The 20,350-nt window shown below is 38.3% G+C and overlaps 1 protein-coding gene across 1 annotated transcript; it reads right to left on the bottom strand.

Annotated features, from left to right (window-relative positions):
• Positions 1 to 2,067: 2,067 nt before the first annotated feature.
• LOC117338209 (suppressor of tumorigenicity 14 protein homolog) lies at positions 2,068 to 20,346 on the bottom strand. Its single transcript, XM_033899466.1, has 5 exons — positions 20,115 to 20,346; positions 16,354 to 16,522; positions 9,340 to 9,584; positions 3,033 to 3,149; positions 2,068 to 2,886 (listed from the first exon to the last, which is right to left on the bottom strand). The coding sequence occupies exons 1-5, from the start codon at positions 20,203 to 20,205 to the stop codon at positions 2,435 to 2,437; spliced, it is 1,074 nt and encodes a 357-aa protein (XP_033755357.1). The 5' UTR covers positions 20,206 to 20,346; the 3' UTR covers positions 2,068 to 2,434.
• Between the last annotated feature and the right edge of the window lie 4 nt (positions 20,347 to 20,350).

The raw sequence follows: 20,350 nt of genomic DNA, 5'->3' as shown, positions 1-20,350 counted from the left end.
TCAGAATAATCTATTACATCTTGAATTTGTCGGATATGATAACCATTTAATCTCTTTTATTTCTATTCTGATCAGTGAGAGTGATTTTTCGCATAACTGATTTGTCTTGTGACAAGAGAACATGCGCCAATTTTGTAATGAATGTTTCTAAAAGTACACCACTGCTATGTTTGTGTTTCACTTAATTCTCCATAATCATTAATCATGCACTTCATTTAATGAATTTATCAGTATTTTTTAATTCATTCCTAAATGTCTGGAAAAATTCTACCGACAATCCGTCTGTACCGGGAATTGTCTTTGTCCCCATATGATCCAAATCCTACTTGTGTCCTTTTTTAGTTAGTTTTCCTCCACATGATTCATTGCCTGTTAACTAAGTTATTCCCTGTGTGTTTTGGACGTTCATTTATATATATTTCAGGTGAGACCTCTGATGACTACAACTTTTCATAGAAATACTTAATTTTCTGTAAACAAATGGCTGGGCCATGTATTAATGTCTGTATTATCCTCTAGCTCATTTATATCTTTACTCATCTGCCCTGCAGGTAGGGCGTAAGAATTGTGCCTGCTGCCCCCATTGCTTGATCGTAAGAGGCTAAATTTGGGGTCTTATCTTTTCTCTTCTTTCTTAATAACTTTCTTCTTCCTAATGTGTCTTTTGACAATGCCTCACTTTTGGCCTTTAGTTGAGCGTTCGCCCCTGTGAGGAAGGCTTTGGGTTCTGTCCCCTAGCCGAGACATACCAGAGTCATTAAAAATGGTAGTTGCTGCTCCTGTTTAGCGCTCAGCATATTTGGAGTGGAACGACTGGTTCGCCCGTTGTCAGTATAATGTGACCGGGTGGGGTGTTCTACTGGGTGTCTTCGGCAGTATGCTTCAGTGAGGTAGCACTATAAATCGGCAAAAGTTCTGGCCTATCACAAGGACGCTTAACACGAACATACCGCAGCCTCCCAAAACACACATACGCACTCACCACACGCATACGGGAGGCCGTCCTTAAATGAACTTAGCTGTTAATAGGACGTTAAACAAAATAAACCAAACCAAATCAATCTTGACTCATTTGTCTTTCCTTTTCTAAGCTTAAGAACACATTATTTTTTCTTCATCTTCTGTCCATTTAATGCGATATTGTACCCGAGTGTATTTAGCTTTTTGTCCATGTTTTCTGTCATTTTCAATACGTTTTGCCTCTTCTTCCTCTGTTGCTAATATTGTCTTTATTTTCCATGTTCTGTAATCGTTCTTCAGGACAATCTTCTTCGATCTATGTCTGATTTTTGTTTTGTTTTTGTTTTGTTTTTCTTCAGTTTTGATGTCCTGTATTTGACAGATTGGTTTTATATCGCTATTTTACAATAACCCCATGTTTGTCGTCTGTTCAATTTACTTGTCGCTGTATAATTTTGCATCATTGATACAATTTTCTATAAATTCCTGATATTCTATATCATCTAGTATACTGTTATTAATTTTCCATACTGTAAGCCCGTTTTCCTTACTTTTTAGTTTCTGTGATGAGACATCCTGGTGATCTGTACCCCTAATATGAGCTGGTCCGATATCTGCAGATTCTACTGAATTATTAAATGTATTTTCGATAAGAAAATAATCGATTGTACACGAGGTTCCTTGACAAATTTAACAGATTACTTCAATTAGATGTAAAATGAGTTTCCTGTAAGAGACACATTTTTGTTGTTTCATCCACTGGTTAAGACGAAGTCTCTTGCTTTTATCCGTCTGTCCTTGGGCATTTAAAAACATAATATGGATAACTGTTTTTTTACTTTAGTTGATGCGTAATGTTTGTTTGTTTGTTGTTTTTTTTATCATTCATGCGTGCGATTTTTTGGAGTATTTCATCCGAAACTCCCTGGTTTAATGAATCTGTCTAGTGATTTGATCTGCTGTTGGTCGCAACATTTTTCTGTCTTTTCCTTGTGTCTCTTGACCATGACGCTCCACTGGTCGTACCTTTACGTGGTCGACTTGGGTCAATATCTGGTAGCGTATGGCAACTTGATACAATGAAATACAACAAACGGAGCAAAAACATAAAAGTGACTTTTTCTTGTTGATTTACTTTTGTTTCCGGGTGACAATTTCCACACCCACTACCTTTAAATTAGACTCCATAGACAGACATATATAAATAATCATTCAGTGTAGAAATCATTCGATCACAGAAAACAGAAAAAGTACAGAACTTAGGCTAACACAGAAATATTTGCGTAGAAGTTGAAAGTGTCAACAGTTTATAGAACAGAAGATTAGATCCATCGAATCGTACGGATGACTCTCAGCGACTTTCGCATGGAATATAATATTCCCGTAGATATTCTCTCTTGCTATTCTCAACCATTGTTTACCTTACAGGTTCAACCATTGTTGACCTATGTATCCAATGTGACGTCATAACGCCCTACACGACCTGCGTCAGTCCCTCTTCCTTGACGGTTCCAACTCCAGACATGGAGGTGTGCCGTCCACCATCAACATCTTTTGTCATCTCCATGGCTTCTTCTCCCAGCTCGGTTTCATTGTTCGCCTCGTTGTCATTACCGAAGTCATTGCCGTTGTCCTCATCCACTATCGCTATGTCGTCTTCCATTGCTGTTTTTTTGAAGTCATCGCCCCACTCGTCGACCTCCTGCGGCCCTACCTTTGAGTTTGCGGGTGGATTTCCACAGCGGCCCTTACAGCACGGCCACCAGCAGCAGCACTTGAAACAGCACACCTTACAGCATTTCTTACAGCAGGTAAATGCCCCGACGACTACCCATATCGCCACACAGCCTCCAATACAGCCAATCCCCACACCGACCAGTCCTCCCATTCCAAGCGCGAGAAAAGCGCCGATGAACTCTTCAGTAACTATAAAGAGAAGGTGCGATAAAGGTTATTGAGGTTATTTTCCAAACTAAAGGGAGTTAGATGATGGCTAGCATATTCTTTTATAGTTTTCACGAAAATAGAAAATTTCTACTAATGGGAATCATTGGTAGATAGCAATTCCTTACATGTACAGTCGTTCTCGTCTGTTAGATCCGCACACTGGTAGGTACCGTCACACTTGAGTCGACCATCGATACAGATGTTCTCACTGGGACACAGATACTCATCATCCTGACAGGGAGCTATAAGGTAAAACAGGTTAATCATGATATTGTAACTGAAATATGACAGTTTCCTATTGGCGGTCACTAAGGATGTTAAACCACTTAGAATAAACAGTTTATTCATCCATCGTCAATTTTGTCATTTAGTTGGTTGATGATACAACCAGCCTATCTGTTCTGTCGTTTGGTTGGTTGATGATATAACCAATCTCTCTGTTCTGTCGTTTGGTTGGTTGATGATATAACCAATCTCTCTGTTCTGTCGTTTGATTGGTTGGTGATACAACCAATCTATCTGTCCTGTCGTTTGGTTGGTTGATGATACAACCCGTCTATCTGTTCTGTCGTTTGGTTGGTTGATGATACAACCAATCTATCTGTTCTGTCGTTTGGTTGGTTGATGATATAACCAATCTATCTGTTCTGTCGTTTTATTGGTTGATGATACAACCAATCTATCTGTCCTGTCGTTTGGTTGGTTGATGATATAACCAATCTGTCTGTCTTGTCGTTTGGTTGGTTGATGATACAACCAATCTATCTGTTCTGTCGTTTGGTTGGTTGATGATTCAACCAATCTATCTGTCCTGTCGTTTGGTTGGTTGATGATACAACCAATCTATCTGTCCTGTCGTTTAGTTGGTTGATGATACAACCAATCTATCTGTTCTGTCGTTTGGTTGGTTGATGATATAACCAATCTGCCAGTCTTGTCGTTTGGTTGGTTGATTATACGACCAATCTATCTGTTCTGTCGTTTGGTTGGTTGATGATTCAACCAATCTATCTGTCCTGTCGTTTGGTTGGTTGATGATACAACCAATCTATCTGTCCTGTCGTTTGGTTGGTTGATGATACAACATGTCGTTTGGTTTTGGTTCATTTTATGTTTAACGTTTTATTGAGAGTCGGGGTCATTTAAGGACGTGCCAGTAAAGCCGGAGTACCCGGAGAAAAAACACTAGCCTACGGCCAGTACCTCGCAACTGCCCCACGCAGGTTTCGAACTCGTAACCCAGAGGTGGAGGGATAGTGATAAAGTGTCGGGACGCCTGTCGTTTGACTGGTTGATGATACCAAACACCTTTTGACGACTTCATATATTTTAGAAGATTCTGTGGGGATTCGATATGGTTATACACTCGCCGTCTTTGTTTTGAATAATGACCTTTCTGTGATATCATCGTTCCATACGTATCAGTATAATTTTAGGTTTTGTCGTACATGAAACATGGACTTATTAATTACGGATTAAACCATACGTCACCGTAAAAGTGCAGGTCATTTACCAATGTGTGACCTGAATATACAAAAATAGGTTCGAGAAGTTACGGTTGGTTGGTCTATTCCGTGCTAGGTAATAATCACGCGTCATCATGACATGAAAACAATTTTACAGTAATCGTTTGATCACTCATCTTGAATCGTTTTGATGTATGCTTGTCACTAAAGAGAAAATGTGCTTAGAATATCTCTATTGTAAACAACTTTAACTAGGCATACCTGATCAAGTGACAAATGAAATTAGATAGTGCATACAGTTTTGTTATCGTAGTTAAATTTAAGAACTTCAGTCAGATAACGAGATGACAATGCATCACAATTTAGATTGATGTAAAAGACAATATCACGCTGCTGAAAAATAAATCTCTAAATCACATACTGGAGCAGGAGTCTCGGCTACGTACACAGGCCGAGGGCAATGACATCGGCTGGTGCTGACACACCGCGTCTAATACAATCACAAACACACATTGTATACAGTCAGATTTAATGTAGGCAATCTAATGAGTTGATTTCATGTAACTACACCGCCTTTGACTTGGGGAAAACTGACTATATCGCCAGCATAAAACGGCTGAATCTGTACAGACTGAAAGTTCACAGAACGTGTAAACGTAGGTCAGGCACCAAGAAGTGAATGGCGCTGTTCAGGTACAGCTTAGATACAGTGTAATCTTACGGCCGGGAACCCAGCGATAATATCAGAAGTGTACATACGGCCAGGAACACCGTAATAATCCGAGATGTGCAGGTATCCTAAGGATACAGTGTATTCATATGGCCAAGACCCCGCGACAATATGAGAAGTGTACGTACCGCTCAGATACAGAGTAAATTTGTCTCGTCAGTGTGACCTGGTTCAGTATCCCTCTGTCCCGTCAGTATAATGTGACCTGGTCCAGTATCTCTGTCTCGTCAGTATAATGTGACCTGGTTCAGTATCTCTGTCTCGTCAGTATAATGTGACCTGGTTCAGTATCCCTCTGTCTCGTCAGTATAATGTGACCTGGTTCAGTATCTCTGTCTCGTCAGTATAGTGAGACCTGGTTCAGTATCTATGTCTCGTCAGTACAATGTGACCTGGTTCAGTATCTATGTCTCGTCAGTATAATGTGACCTGGTTCAGTATCTCTGTCTCGTCAGTACAATGTGACCTGGTTCAGTATCTATGTCTCGTCAGTATAATGTGACCTGGTTCAGTATCTCTGTCTCGTCAGTACAATGTGACCTGGTTCAGTATCTCTGTCTCGTCAGTATAATGTGACCTGGTTCAGTATCCCTCTTTCTCGTCAGTATAATGTGACCTGGTTCAGTATCTCTGTCTCGTCAGTATAATGTGACCTGGTTCAGTATCTCCCTGTCTCGTTAGTATAATGTGACCTGGCTCAGTATCTATGTCTAGTCAGTACAATGTGACCTGGTTCAGTGTCTCTGTCTCGTCAGTACAATGTGACCTGGTTCAGTATCTCTGTCTCGTCAGTACAATGTGACCTGGTTCAGTATCTCTGTCTCGTCAGTACAATGTGACCTGGTTCAGTATCTCTATGTCTCGTCAGTATAATGTGACCTGGTTCAGTATCTCTGTCTCGTCAGTACAATGTGACCTGGTTCAGTATCTCTATGTCTCGTCAGTATAATGTGACCTGGTTCAGTATCTATGTCTAGTCAGTACAATGTGACCTGGTTCAGTATCTTTGTCTCGTCAGTATAATGTGACCTGGTTCAGTATCTCTGTCTCGTCAGTATAATGTGACCTGGTTCAGTATCTCTGTCTCGTCAGTATAATGTGACCTGGTTCAGTATCTATGTCTCGTCAGTACAATGTGACCTGGTTCAGTATCTCTGTCTCGTCAGTATAATGTGACCTGGTTCAGTATCTCTGTCTCGTCAGTATAATGTGACCTGGTTCAGTTTCTATGTCTCGTCAGTATAATGTGACCTGGTTCAGTATCTCTGTCTCGTCAGTACAATGTGACCTGGTTCAGTATCTCTATGTCTCGTCAGTACAATGTGGCCTGAAATTCTCAATAATACACAAGAAAACCTTATTTATATCCAGGCATACTTTAAAAGTATTAAAAACAACCCGTTAATCAGTAATGGTACTCGACGAAAACCTTTCCTAGATTCCCTGCATAAATGCAATAAAGAATAAGTTTAAAACTGACCTTGACATTAACTTGCCTCCCTGGGACTTTCTCTAGGGTACATAAAGCACTGATTAGATCCAACATAGACTATGATAGCAAAGTCAATAGTTCCGCCTTAATATTCCATTAAAACCTTTGAATTGTGCAACACAATGCCATTATAATATCATTGATAGCTATTAGAAATACAACATATATCAGTATATTGGCCGACACGGCCGCGTCTGGTTACACTGAAATTTCAAGTGACGTCATAGCAATAATTTCGGATAAGGCACTGTTAGTACAAAGACAGTCCTCTAAACCACGCTTAAACTTATCCTATCCCGCGCGGTTACAACACGGAGGGGTGCCCACTCAGTCCGACAGACCAGACGGTGAGAAACCTAGCAATAGGCGGAGTCATGTAGGCGGTAAACCAGTAACTAAGGCCGACAGAACACTGGTTATAGTCGGTGAGACGAAACCTAGCAATAGGCGGAGTCATGTAGGCGGTAAACCAGTAACTAAGGCCGACAGAACACTGGTTATAGTCGGTGAGACGAAACCTAGCAATAGGCGGAGTCATGTAGGCGGTAAACCAGTAACTAACGCCGACAAAACACCGACTATAGTCGGTGAGACGAAACCTAGCAAAAGGCGGAGTCATCTAGGCGGTAAACCAGTAACTAACGCCGACAGAACACTGACTATAGTCGGTGAGACGAAACCTAGCAATAGGTAGAGTCATGTAGGTGGTAAACCAGTAACTAACGCCGACAGAACACTGACAATAGTCACGAGACGAAACCTAGCAATAGGTAGAGTCATGTAGGTGGTAAACCAGTAACTAACGCCGACAGAACACTGGTTATAGTCGGTGAGACGAAACCTAGCAATAGGCGGAGTCATGTAGGTGGTAAACCAGTAAGTTACTAAGGCCGACAGAACAATGATTATAGTCGGTGAGACGAAACCTAGCAATAGGCGGAGTCATGTAGGTGGTAAACCAGTAACTAACGCCGACAGAAAACTAAAATCGAAAGCCAAAAGCGAGACATTGTGAACGGACTCTGAAAAATAGATAACATTTTAAAACGTGTTTTGAAATTGCATTTTGTTATAAGGTTATTTAATCAAGCTTAGTCGGAGAGCAAGATAAATGAATTGTACCGGAGTGCCGAGTAATTACATTTTGAGGAATATTAATTTTGACGGCGGATGAGGCAGTAACCTACAAGCCGGGAGCGATGTATAGAATTTGATAATATGGGGACGTGTAAGACTTCGTGCTCGTTTAGGAATCCATAAAGATAATAGAAATTGATGTCGCATGTCAGAACGTCAGCAGTTGTAATAGACGCCGATCGTGATGGCATCAATAAGGATTTCCTCGGATAAGCAGGTAAACAACATTGTAATCTTGGCGAAGACCCGCATGTGAAATAGAAAATCTCTCATGCAATGCTTCCTCGTGTCTAATACAGGCTACTCTTAGTTTGTGACCAGCCTTCTGACTATATGACTGTGACTAGTCAGAACATACATACCACAATCTGAGGTCAGAACGGTCCTAATTGGTGGTTGTTAGTCAGTTTGTCCCGTGGTCACAATTTAGATTAAACAGTATTCTCCTTTGCATGCGATCATAAATATACATTACAAAGTTTACTAGGGTTTGAGAACAAGATTATATCAATCTATTTCTCTCTAAATCTCGACTTAGGTATTTAGTGTAGTGGTCGAATTACACTTCGTCACTATAGTAACGAGGAAGTAGGTTATCAAACGGTTAGATAGTGATTGACACTAATGTTATTTTAGAACATTGGTGGAATACAAATATATTTAATTAAAGTGTATGTGTTATATAATATATGATCACATTAATTAGATTGGTGAGAATATGGATTAGTTTAAGTTGCTATTTACTCGAACCTTTAGAAATGATATAAAATCCAGCTACAGTACAATTATTGTTCCGTTTTCTTCATCCGTCAAGTCTAGATTACATGATAGAAGAGTATCCACGTTTAATTTGTACATGTATATCAGAATTATATGTACATATATATCCTAATTATATATACATGTATATTAGAATTATATATACATGTATATTAGAATTATATGTACATGTATACCAGAATTATATGTATATGTACACCAGAATTATATGTACATGTATATTAGAATTATATATACATGTATATCATATAATATATCAGAATTATATGTACATGTCCGATAGGTGTATCCATCCACCGCCGATATGAAAGCAAAACTATGTAGGTGTTGTGTGTCTTAAGTGTTATTCGTAATTATTATCAAGAAACATATATTATGTTATTAACGAAAAGAATTTTATTACAAGGAGATAGTCGTCAAGATCCCCCGCTCATGTAAATGTTGTATTACATGACATTAATGTGGGAAACATGCATAAAAAAACATGAAACACACGACATAACATTTAGAATCATTACATATTGCGATAATCAAACTTTTAAACTTAACTCCTCGCTCCAGTTTAATTACGATATATATTGAAGGATTGATCGGATTTTGATGAAACTTGCTCAGTAGACTTGTTACCGAAATCCCTAGCTCTAGTTTTATTATAATCACATCCCGCACATGTTTAATCGGGCTGCAGTGACCTGATTGGACCAAGTAAGTTTCATCAAAAAAGATTTCATGCCGAAAGCGAATCCGGACGGACGGACGGGACCCATCTGTATACCCCCAGCCAACTTCGTTGATCAGGGATAATACGAAGTTAAAGAGATGCTTACGTGCTTCATAGCGCGTGGCTCTGAGTCTCCAGCCAATGTCGTTAGCCGACCCGTCAGTGTGGAATTGGAAAGTGAGGTATCGTTGAGTAGGGTAGCCGGTGATGTTCACCACACCACCACAGAATTTACCAATCAGGAGGGACGAGTTACTGATATCCGTCATATCCGCATCGTATATCGACAAATAGTCGGCCGTACAGGAAGTGGAATGCTGGACATTGAAGTGGTGCCATTCCACCTTAAACCTGCAGCAAGAAACACAACAGAAAGTTAACACTCCGATAATAATATGACATGGACAATAGAAATGTAACTCATATAATTTTACCATGGACACATTATAATATGATATTATCATAGTAACAACACACGGTAATACTTCAGTGATAATATTATTTGTTAAGATTCCACATTACATCACTACTACAATAATTGTATGTATTATATTGGATATAAGTTTTCTCTTGACATCACGTGAAAAGAGAATAAAATGACATTGAATTTCAATTACAGTAAATAATATGACCTATTCTAATCTGCTCTATTTTACTAAACTTTATACGGGAAATTTGTGCCAGGGACACATATCAGGGTCACAAAAGAGACAATTGGATTGCTGATTAAAAGGACAAATTTAATCTCTCGCTGCTCTTAAGAATGTTCAATATACCAGAAACAAGAAATACATGTATCGTATTGTTTCGTATAAAATCTCAACAAAGATGAACAGTTTGTGTACACAAGGACGATACACATAAAAATGGCGCTGACTAGTCAGTTGTTGGTGGGGTCATATTGAATTACTGATGATAAATCAATTAACTTGTTTATTCGAAGAATTTAGAGAGCCGATGTGCAAATGTGTATGTTTTAAATGTAATTATAATCACTTGGAGACAATCGTGATTAAGGGCTTCCCCGAGCGAATTATTTAGTCGCCCGTTAATAATACCATTGTGGAAAACCGAAACCAATTGCCATCCTGTTAAGTTTATTGTATAGCACACGGACAATAGTTTATTAGACTTTGGCATCATAAAATAAACCTTTAAAACATGTAGTATTACTCAATACATCAATTAGCATCGTGAGTACGAATCTATCACGCTGTGTTACATTGACTTACGGAGAAAAAGCGCGATGCTCCAAATATACATCTACTGGTTAGTTTAGAATAATTGTAGGAATGCTTAATCTATTTTTCTACACAATCATGACGAGTGAAAACTAATGAGGAAAGAAAAACTCGATTCTGCAGGTACTCCATTTTAATTAAGTTGCTATCCTCAACCACACGCTGTGGAACGCTGTGGTACGTCCTGGTGTCTCCATCACGAGCTAAAATAAACCCGATTCTGGCAACCTTGCCCATGTGACAAGCTAAACGACACCCGATTCTGCGAATCTCGCCCACAAGCCAAACCAAACCTGATTCTGTCAATCTTGCCCCCCTTCCCAATTACCCCCTTACTGCACCAGCATAATGCCTTCTCGTATAGGATTCGTTGGAATTGTACGGGTCCCGGAATAATTAATGTACTTGTCGCTTTTGTCAACTTAACGAACCATTGTGCAATTCGATACCATTACAAAGATGGTTTATTTATGTGACGTAGACAGGGGCGTGAAGTGACGGATATTCTCTTTGAGACATTAATTCTGTACGATATGATGTCATGGTGATTTAACGTGTCCAGTGTTCTAAAGTGATGTGACTACCTTATAAGGTATGATGTCATGGTGATTTAACATGTCCAGTGTTCTATAGTGATATGACTACCTTATAAGGTATGATGTCATGGTGATTTAACGTGTCCAGTGTTCTATAGTGATATGACTACCTTATAAGGTATGATGTCATGGTGATTTAACGTGTCCAATGTGTTCTATAGTGATATGACTACCTTATAAGGTAAGATGTCATGGTGATTTAACGTGTCCAGTGTTCTATAGTGATATGACTACCTTATAAGGTAAGATGTCATGGTGATTTAACGTGTCCAATGTGTTCTATAGTGATATGACTACCTTATAAGGTAAGATATCATGGTGATTTAACGTGTCCAGTGTTCTATAGTGATATGACTACCTTATAAGGTAAGATGTCATGGTGATTTAACGTGTCCAATGTGTTCTATAGTGATATGACTACCTTATAAGGTAAGATGTCATGGTGATTTAACGTGTCCAATGTGTTCTATAGTGATATGACTACCTTATAAGGTATGATGTCATGGTGATTTAACATGACTACCTTATAAGGTAAGATTCATGGTGATTTAACGTGTCCACTGTGTTCTATAGTGATATGACTACCTTATAAGGTAAGATGTCATAGTGATTTAACGTGACCAGTGTGTTCTATAGTGATATGACTACCTTATAAGGTATGATATCATGGTGATTTAACATGACTACCTTATAAGGTATGATGTCATGGTGATTTAACGTGTCCTGTGTTCTATAGTGATATGACTACCTTATAAGGTATGATGTCATGGTGATTTAACATGACTACCTTATAAGGTAAGATTCATGGTGATTTAACGTGTCCACTGTGTTCTATAGTGATATGACTACCTTATAAGGTAAGATGTCATAGTGATTTAACGTGACCAGTGTGTTCTATAGTGATATGACTACCTTATAAGGTATGATATCATGGTGATTTAACATGACTACCTTATAAGGTATGATGTCATGGTGATTTAACGTGTCCACTGTGTTCTATAGTGATATGACTACCTTATAAGGTATGATGTCCTGGTGATTTAACGTGTCCAGTGTTCTATAGTGATATGACTACCTTATAAGGTAAGATGTCATGGTGATTTAACGTGACCACTGTGTTCTATAGTGATATGACTACCTTATAAGGTATGATGTCATGGTGATTTAACGTGTCCACTGTGTTCTATAGTGATATGACTACCTTATAAGGTACGATGTCATGGTGATTTAACGTGTCCAGTGTTCTATAGTGATATGACTACCTTATAAGGTATGATGTCATGGTGATTTAACATGACTACCTTATAAGGTATGATGTCATGGTGATTTAACGTGACCACTGTGTTCTATAGTGATATGACTACCTTATAAGGTATGATGTCATGGTGATTTAACGTGTCCACTGTGTTCTATAGTGATATGACTACCTTATAAGGTACGATGTCATGGTGATTTAACGTGTCCAGTGTTCTATAGTGATATGACTACCTTATAAGGTAAGATTCATGGTGATTTAACATGACTACCTTATAAGGTATGATGTCATGGTGATTTAACATGACTACCTTATAAGGTATGATGTCATGGTGATTTAACGTGTCCACTGTGTTCTATAGTGATATGACTACCTTATAAGGTATGATGTCATGGTGATTTAACATGACTACCTTATAAGGTATGATGTCATGGTGATTTAACGTGACCAGTGTGTTCTATAGTGATATGACTACCTTATAAGGTAAGATGTCATGGTGATTTAACGTGACCAGTGTGTTCTATAGTGATATGACTACCTTATAAGGTATGATGTCATGGATATTTAACATGACTACCTTATAAGGTAAGATTCATGGTGATTTAACATGACTACCTTATAAGGTAAGATGTCATGTTGATTTAACATGACTACCTTATAAGGTAAGATTGATGGTGATTTAACATGACTACCTTATAAGGTACGATGTCATGGTGATTTAACGTGTCCAGTGTTCTATAGTGATATGACTACCTTATAAGGTAAGATTCATGGTGATTTAACATGACTACCTTATAAGGTATGATGTCATGGTGATTTAACATGACTACCTTATAAGGTATGATGTCATGGTGATTTAACGTGTCCACTGTGTTCTATAGTGATATGACTACCTTATAAGGTATGATGTCATGGTGATTTAACATGACTACCTTATAAGGTATGATGTCATGGTGATTTAACGTGACCAGTGTGTTCTATAGTGATATGACTACCTTATAAGGTAAGATGTCATGGTGATTTAACGTGACCAGTGTGTTCTATAGTGATATGACTACCTTATAAGGTATGATGTCATGGATATTTAACATGACTACCTTATAAGGTAAGATTCATGGTGATTTAACATGACTACCTTATAAGGTAAGATGTCATGTTGATTTAACATGACTACCTTATAAGGTAAGATTGATGGTGATTTAACATGACTACCTTATAAGGTAAGATGTCATGGTGATTTAACGTGTCCAGTGTTCTAAAGTGATATGACTACCTTATAAGGTATGATGTCATGGTGATTTAACATGACTACCTTATAAGGTATGATGTCATGGTGATTTAACGTGTCCAGTGTTCTATAGTGATATGACTACCTTATAAGGTAAGATGTCATGGTGATTTAACGTGTCCAGTGTTCTATAGTGATATGACTACCTTATAAGGTATGATGTCATGGTGATTTAACATGACTACCTTATAAGGTATGATGTCATGGTGATTTAACGTGTCCAGTGTTCTATAGTGATATGACTACCTTATATGGTAAGATGTCATGGTGATTTAACGTGTCCAGTGTTCTATAGTGATATGACTACCTTATAAGGTAAGATGTCATGGTGATTTAACGTGTCCAGTGTGTTCTATAGTGATATGACTACCTTATAAGGTATGATGTCATTGTGATTTAACGTGTCCACTGTGTTCTATAGTGATATGACTACCTTATAAGGTACGATGTCATGGTGATTTAACGTGTCCAGTGTTCTATAGTGATATGACTACCTTATAAGGTAAGATGTCACGGTGATTTAACGTGTCCAGTGATATGACTACCTTATAAGGTATGATGCTATCCGATTAAGATGCTGTGACGGATTAAGATGCGTGTAATGCAGTATAATCGTCTTTATGTCGGGTATTTAAAGCATATTTATCCTATCTAGTGTACTGTAAAAATCTTAATCACATGTCATGGGGCATGTAGTTCTAATGAACAGGAACGATTGTCTGGTACTCATGCTCAAAGTCACATGTTGTGATCTGAATACGTTTGGTGATAAATCTGATATCTGACTTAATATTTTTCCTCGATGTGAACGGATTTTCTGATGCCTAACGTGACATAATATTTTCAATGTTCATTTTTTTCTCTTTTAAACTGCCATTTCGTAAGCTTAGCGAGTTTTAAGAAGTTGACTTGAGCACGGATTTTATGTCACAAACACGAGAATGGTTTTATGGATACTGGCCCTGAAAATCAATCGTTAAATTAATTGCCTTTTTAATGTTGAGGTTGTAGACGTTTTCATCATTTCTACATCATCAACACCTTTCAGCCATATAACGTTTGTCCAGAGGAACAATAACTTGTTATACATGTTCTTTTTTACCTACCAAAGGTGAGGTAAAGGTCGGAGCTACCGCGAGGTCAAGGGTCAGAAAGGTCAATGGTAACAATACTAACGTCCATAATTAATATAGCAATTTGCTAAATTGTAAACAAAACATACATCTTATCGGGAAGTGACATTTTATTACTATAAAGAACACGCCTCGTGTTTGAGAATTTAACAATCCCCCCCCCCCCCCCCCCCCCCCCCCCCGAGGGTTGATATCCCCCTATCTTACCCCAAAGGGGGTGAAAGATTCTATTAATCTCACCCGAAAGGGGACGAAAGATTCTATTAATCTACACAGCGTTCTGTTAACCTTAGAGTCACGTGATGGCCAACTGTCCAGCAACACCGCCAGTGTGGGAGGCTTTGATTGTCATTGTTTAAAGGCTCATCATCATAATGAGTAAGGAATCGGATCGATTAGCTGAGTAAGGAATCGGATCGATTGGCTGAGTAAGGAATCGGATCGATTGGCTGAGTAAGGAATCGCATCGATTGGCTAAGTTAGGAATCTGATCGATTGATGTGCCGTTCTATTGTAGTTTACAGATTTAGAATTCTAACACAGAAATGGACTAGTTGATTTTGTGAGGATTCCTAACGCTCTGTGTCAAATCTGGGGGCATCACGTGTCTCCGACTCTTCACAACCTGGGGACAAAATCCGTAATCTGACATGGTCAAAGGTGAGGCAGCGTTAAGAGGGAAAAGAAGAGATTGTCTCACTGACAAGACATGAAGATCTCAGAAGAGAAATTGCTTCTTAGTAATTACTCAATAGGCACAGCAGGTACAGATATTTTAGCGCTACCTAAAGGAGAAGTGGGTGGGGGTGGGGGTCTTTCTGCCTAAAAAAGTTATAAGATCCAGAATAAAACGTCAATTTACTGCAGACAAAGACAAAGCACAAAGTCTAACCATCAGATCTGTCATTCTATCGACTATGTTAACAGGCGTTCTTCACTCTTGTTTTACAACCGTTAAATAACAAGGTTAATTTTAAGTCTATTTTAACACGTATACTTGTTCGATAGCACAAGTTTGGCGGGAGTCGAAAACTCTTTCTACATTTTCTGTAGCAGTGAAACGTTCGCGAGAAGAATTCGTTATGCACTTCGATATTTAAAGAGAGATGTGCTGTAATTATGGTGTTCCGTTAGGCCCAAATTTCCCAATATCGCTCCTTCGCTCCTTCGACCTGAACGCGAAGGAGCAAAGGAGCGAAAACATGATGGCGATGTAGCGAAATCTCGATGGCGATGTAGCGAAGGAGCGAAAATACGATGGCAAAGGAGCAACAATACGATGGCGAAGGGGCGATGGAACTTTTGCTCCTTCCTTCTTCGCTCCTTCGCTATCGTGTTTCCGCTCCTTCGCGTTTAGGTCGAAGGAGCGAATGAGCGATATTGGAAATATGGCCCTGTAGACTAAGAGTATTATATTACTGCATATTACTGGTGTCTTGTCTGGATAACATGTCTACCATGTTTGGTCGATCACGGCACCAACCACACACGATGTGACATCGTTTGTTATTTACGGTTTGCAGTGATAACTTTAACTCAACGTCATTTTTTACGTATACTGTAAAATTGACGTGTATCGAGACTGACAAGAGGAGATAATTACTTACTTTGCTGATGCCATGGAACCCGCGTCAAGCGTCATCACACAGTCAACATTATCATCATAATCCCACATGTACAGTGGGTTGATGTGACTGTTTACATACACGCATGCGTCCTCCACACGTTTGTTACATATCCCACCGAAGGCATTGCTGACACCAGGGTCCATATAATCTGTAAAATTAAGGTTTAAACGGTACAGCACATGATACCTGTATAGGGCAGACTTATACGTCACACAAATGTGTGATGACACAGTACACGATACCTGGACATGACAGACGTATACGTCACACAAATGTGTGATGACACAGTACACGATACCTGGACATGACAGACGTATACGTTACACAAATGTGTGATGACACAGTACACGTCACACAAATGTGTGATGACACAGTACACGATACCTGGACAGGACAGATGTATACGTCACACAAATGTGTGATGATACAGTACACGATACCTGTATAGGACAGACTTATACGTCACACAAATGTGTGATGACACAGTACACGATACCCGGACAGAACAGACGTATACGTCACACAAATGTGTGATGATACAGTATAGCATACAATACATGGATATGAAAATGCAAAATTTTAGCACAGATTTAGAAAGGATTTGACAACTAACGAGAGTTGCATTGTATTTCCAGATCTGTAATAATTCCGCCACCACAACTTTTGAATGATCATCTCTGCGGTTGACCAGGCGGTTTTTTCTACACAATGCAGCAATGAATTAAGAAACGCGTCTGCTGCCAGAACAAAGCAATTCATAACTGAGATTATTTTGTTCTTTTTTTTCTTTCTAAATTTAATTTTGTGCTTTTATTTAAAAATCATTAATTTGAAAGTACTCTCGATTTGATTTCCCAAGAGGTTGTCAAACGACGAATCTTTGGATTGAGGACCTAGGTATGATAAAACAGTTCAAATTAAACTTATATCTCGGGAATTAGGATCTAGGTTTTATAAAACGGTTCAAACTAAACTCATTATCCACTTTCGTTGCTAAAGCAAATATTGTGGAAATAAAGGAAATTTGATTGCGATGGTGACCTAAAAGTAAATTGAAATTGGAAATGGAATCGTAATTAGTAGTGATACCCTACGTTTATGTTTTTTAATTATATAATGATTGTGTGTGGGATAAGATAACAACAATAGTGCTCATTGTGTACAAATACAAACACCACGTAACTTGAACTGTATTGGACATTTTTAAAATAGGAAGTCATTCCATGGCAACCATTTTGTCAAATCAACAGGTACTCATTGAATTAGTGCTCAGGCAGTCAGAATTTGCGTACATAAATTTGAAAGAAATCGGTCGATTTTTGAATGTCTACCTTTGAGAATAGCTGTTCCAGAAAATCATCGGAAAGTTTCCCAGCATGAGAAACAAGAGGAAACACTAATAAGAATATATAAATGTAAGAACAACAATACCCATCCCACAATAAACAAGTTCTTATTTTGAAAATGTGGATTACACGAATTTTACCTAAATTTATATGGTGGGTGACGTCGATTTAATATAGGTTTGTCGTCTATTTGACCCAGATTTGTATGGCAGGTGACGTCTATTTGACCTTGATTTGTATGGCAGGTGACGTCTATTTGACCTAGATTTGTATGGCAGGTGACGTCTATTTGACCCAGATTTGTATGGCAGGTGACGCCTAGTTGACCTAGATTTGTATGGCAGGTAACGTCGATTTGACCTAGATTTGTATGGCGGATGTCGTCGATTTGACCCAGATTTTATGGCAGGTGTCGCCGATTTACCGATTTTGAGTTAGAATTACAATTTCGTTTGAATGTCGGAATACTTTGTTGTTTTTAGAACTAAAGTTCGTGTTGACTGCTGTAAAAACTCATCTGAGTTTAGGTGTTAGTAAAAGTAAAAGGCTGACATCTCTGAAAAAAGGCACATTAACAATATAGTCATTATAAAATTGTACTTACACGAGCAATTATTGCCAGTTAAGCTCAGACCATATATTTTACAGGGTTAAGATAACTTCAAACGGTATTTCTTTATACACGTCAAAACGTTTAGAAATCCCTCCGTTTGTTATCATTTGATTGAATCTATTTTCGTTTTTAATATGGAACTCTTAAATGCTTCGAAATAACAAAATATTCCACGTATCATTTACATTTGTTACTTTAATTTAAACCATATTTCACTGCCAAACTTAATTCGAACAAAAGACTGGACACACGTTATTAAAACTTACTGGTTTCTACGTGTATATACATATGTCATATACAAAGTGTACATGTACATGTATTGCATGTTTGGAAATGATTCATCGAGTTAAGTCCGACACCGGAGTACCTGTACCATGTAGTATTTATAGAATTGGCAGTGATATACACACTTAATCAAAAGCTACATGTTACAGATTTTTGTTAGGAACAATTGTCATATTGAAAAATGACGAGATACTTTAATTGATAAGAATAGAGATATGTTTAATAAAAGGACTACCAATCAAACAATTATAAAACTAGCAGCTGGCGTGATGTTGATTATAATGTATGTACAGTGTAATAGCGAAACGTCCACACAGTAACAACCACCAAATTGGTAACGAATTCCATTACTAAAGGTACGTTACTGTCCGAGTATAAAAGTTTATACATCCATGGATACATATTTTTGGTTCATAGAAAATGAAACTAAATTCTATGAATTAATACTATTGGTATAAAAACCACCGAAGGAACCTTTTATCAGAATAATTTACATCAATATTTGTCTTCCTTGCTACAAATTTGAAATATGTACTTATTAGGATACAGCACACTTTAGTACCGACTACGAACACTAAAATTCCTGTATAGTGTTAATATGTCTCTATGGCGTTATATAAAACAGATCCGAGAGTGTGTTCTGATCTCGGAATGTATGTATGTATAGTCGTAGGAGGGTAACCATGGTGACACCAGATCACTGGGCGATGTTTGATGCATCCGTCATCCTCACAGTTCTAAGACGTTGGGCTTCCTGAGATTAAAGGTGATGTTTCTGTAGGTTATCTTAATAGATCATTAGTTAATCCATGATTTAATTAGTATTTACCGGTTATCCGTATTTGTTCCTTTTTAAGGTTGACTAGCTAGTTTTTTTAGGTTTACTATTTCTTTTTAAAGTTTACTAGCTCTATATCCAAAGCTTTCCAGGTAGATAATATTTCATCAAGTTATATAATCGAACTCGCGTGTCCGTTATTATGACATCGGAGTGTCGTTACATCAACAGGGGGGCGTGATATCAACCGGATATACAGTCTCCGGGATATTCACGGCCATTACACCAGTGATATGTAGCCAATAACTACACACTAAATCATTATCAGACCATTATGATTTCGTTGTCCTCGTTAATATGAGGATTTTCCTGATGTCTGTTACTGTTCCGACGCTGTAACAACATTTGGTGTGAGTCCCTTCTTACCTCTGCTGACGCTGTTTGTACACATCCTGTTTACGGGGAGTTTAACTATTTGTGCCATTCCGGATGATTTATTTGCCATTGCACAGAACATAAATTGAGAAGTTGCGGGAAAAAAGTTCAAAGCGAATTAATTGTGTAGTGATGTATATACGGCAAGGGAGACGTCTGTAGAAAATATTAAATCTGAATATTGTCAGACGTGCTCATAAATATATAATTGGAAGTATTGTAGAAAAACTTAATGTCCGAGAGACCTTCGACCATTATTACAGGACAGCGTTTCCATACTTACAGTCTGCTATGAGATAGAAGGCCAGAGTGGTTCCGACCGAGAAGGCGAGAACCCAGAACTGTAGACATCGAACCTCTGTTTTGTACTCCATCACGTCGTCAACAAGTCAGCCGAAAGATAAAAGTAGATGCACTTTTTAAAGAGTCTAGAACACCACTACAAGTCGTGGAACTATTCTTCCTGTAGTGGTCCCCTGTCTCACTGTCTCATCCCAATAGACTTACTATACTGACCGG

The sequence above is a fragment of the Pecten maximus genome, chromosome 11, assembly GCF_902652985.1.
Source record: "Pecten maximus chromosome 11, xPecMax1.1, whole genome shotgun sequence".
Taxonomy (NCBI): domain Eukaryota; kingdom Metazoa; phylum Mollusca; class Bivalvia; order Pectinida; family Pectinidae; genus Pecten; species Pecten maximus.
This window is presented reverse-complemented; position numbering and strand designations above follow the sequence as displayed.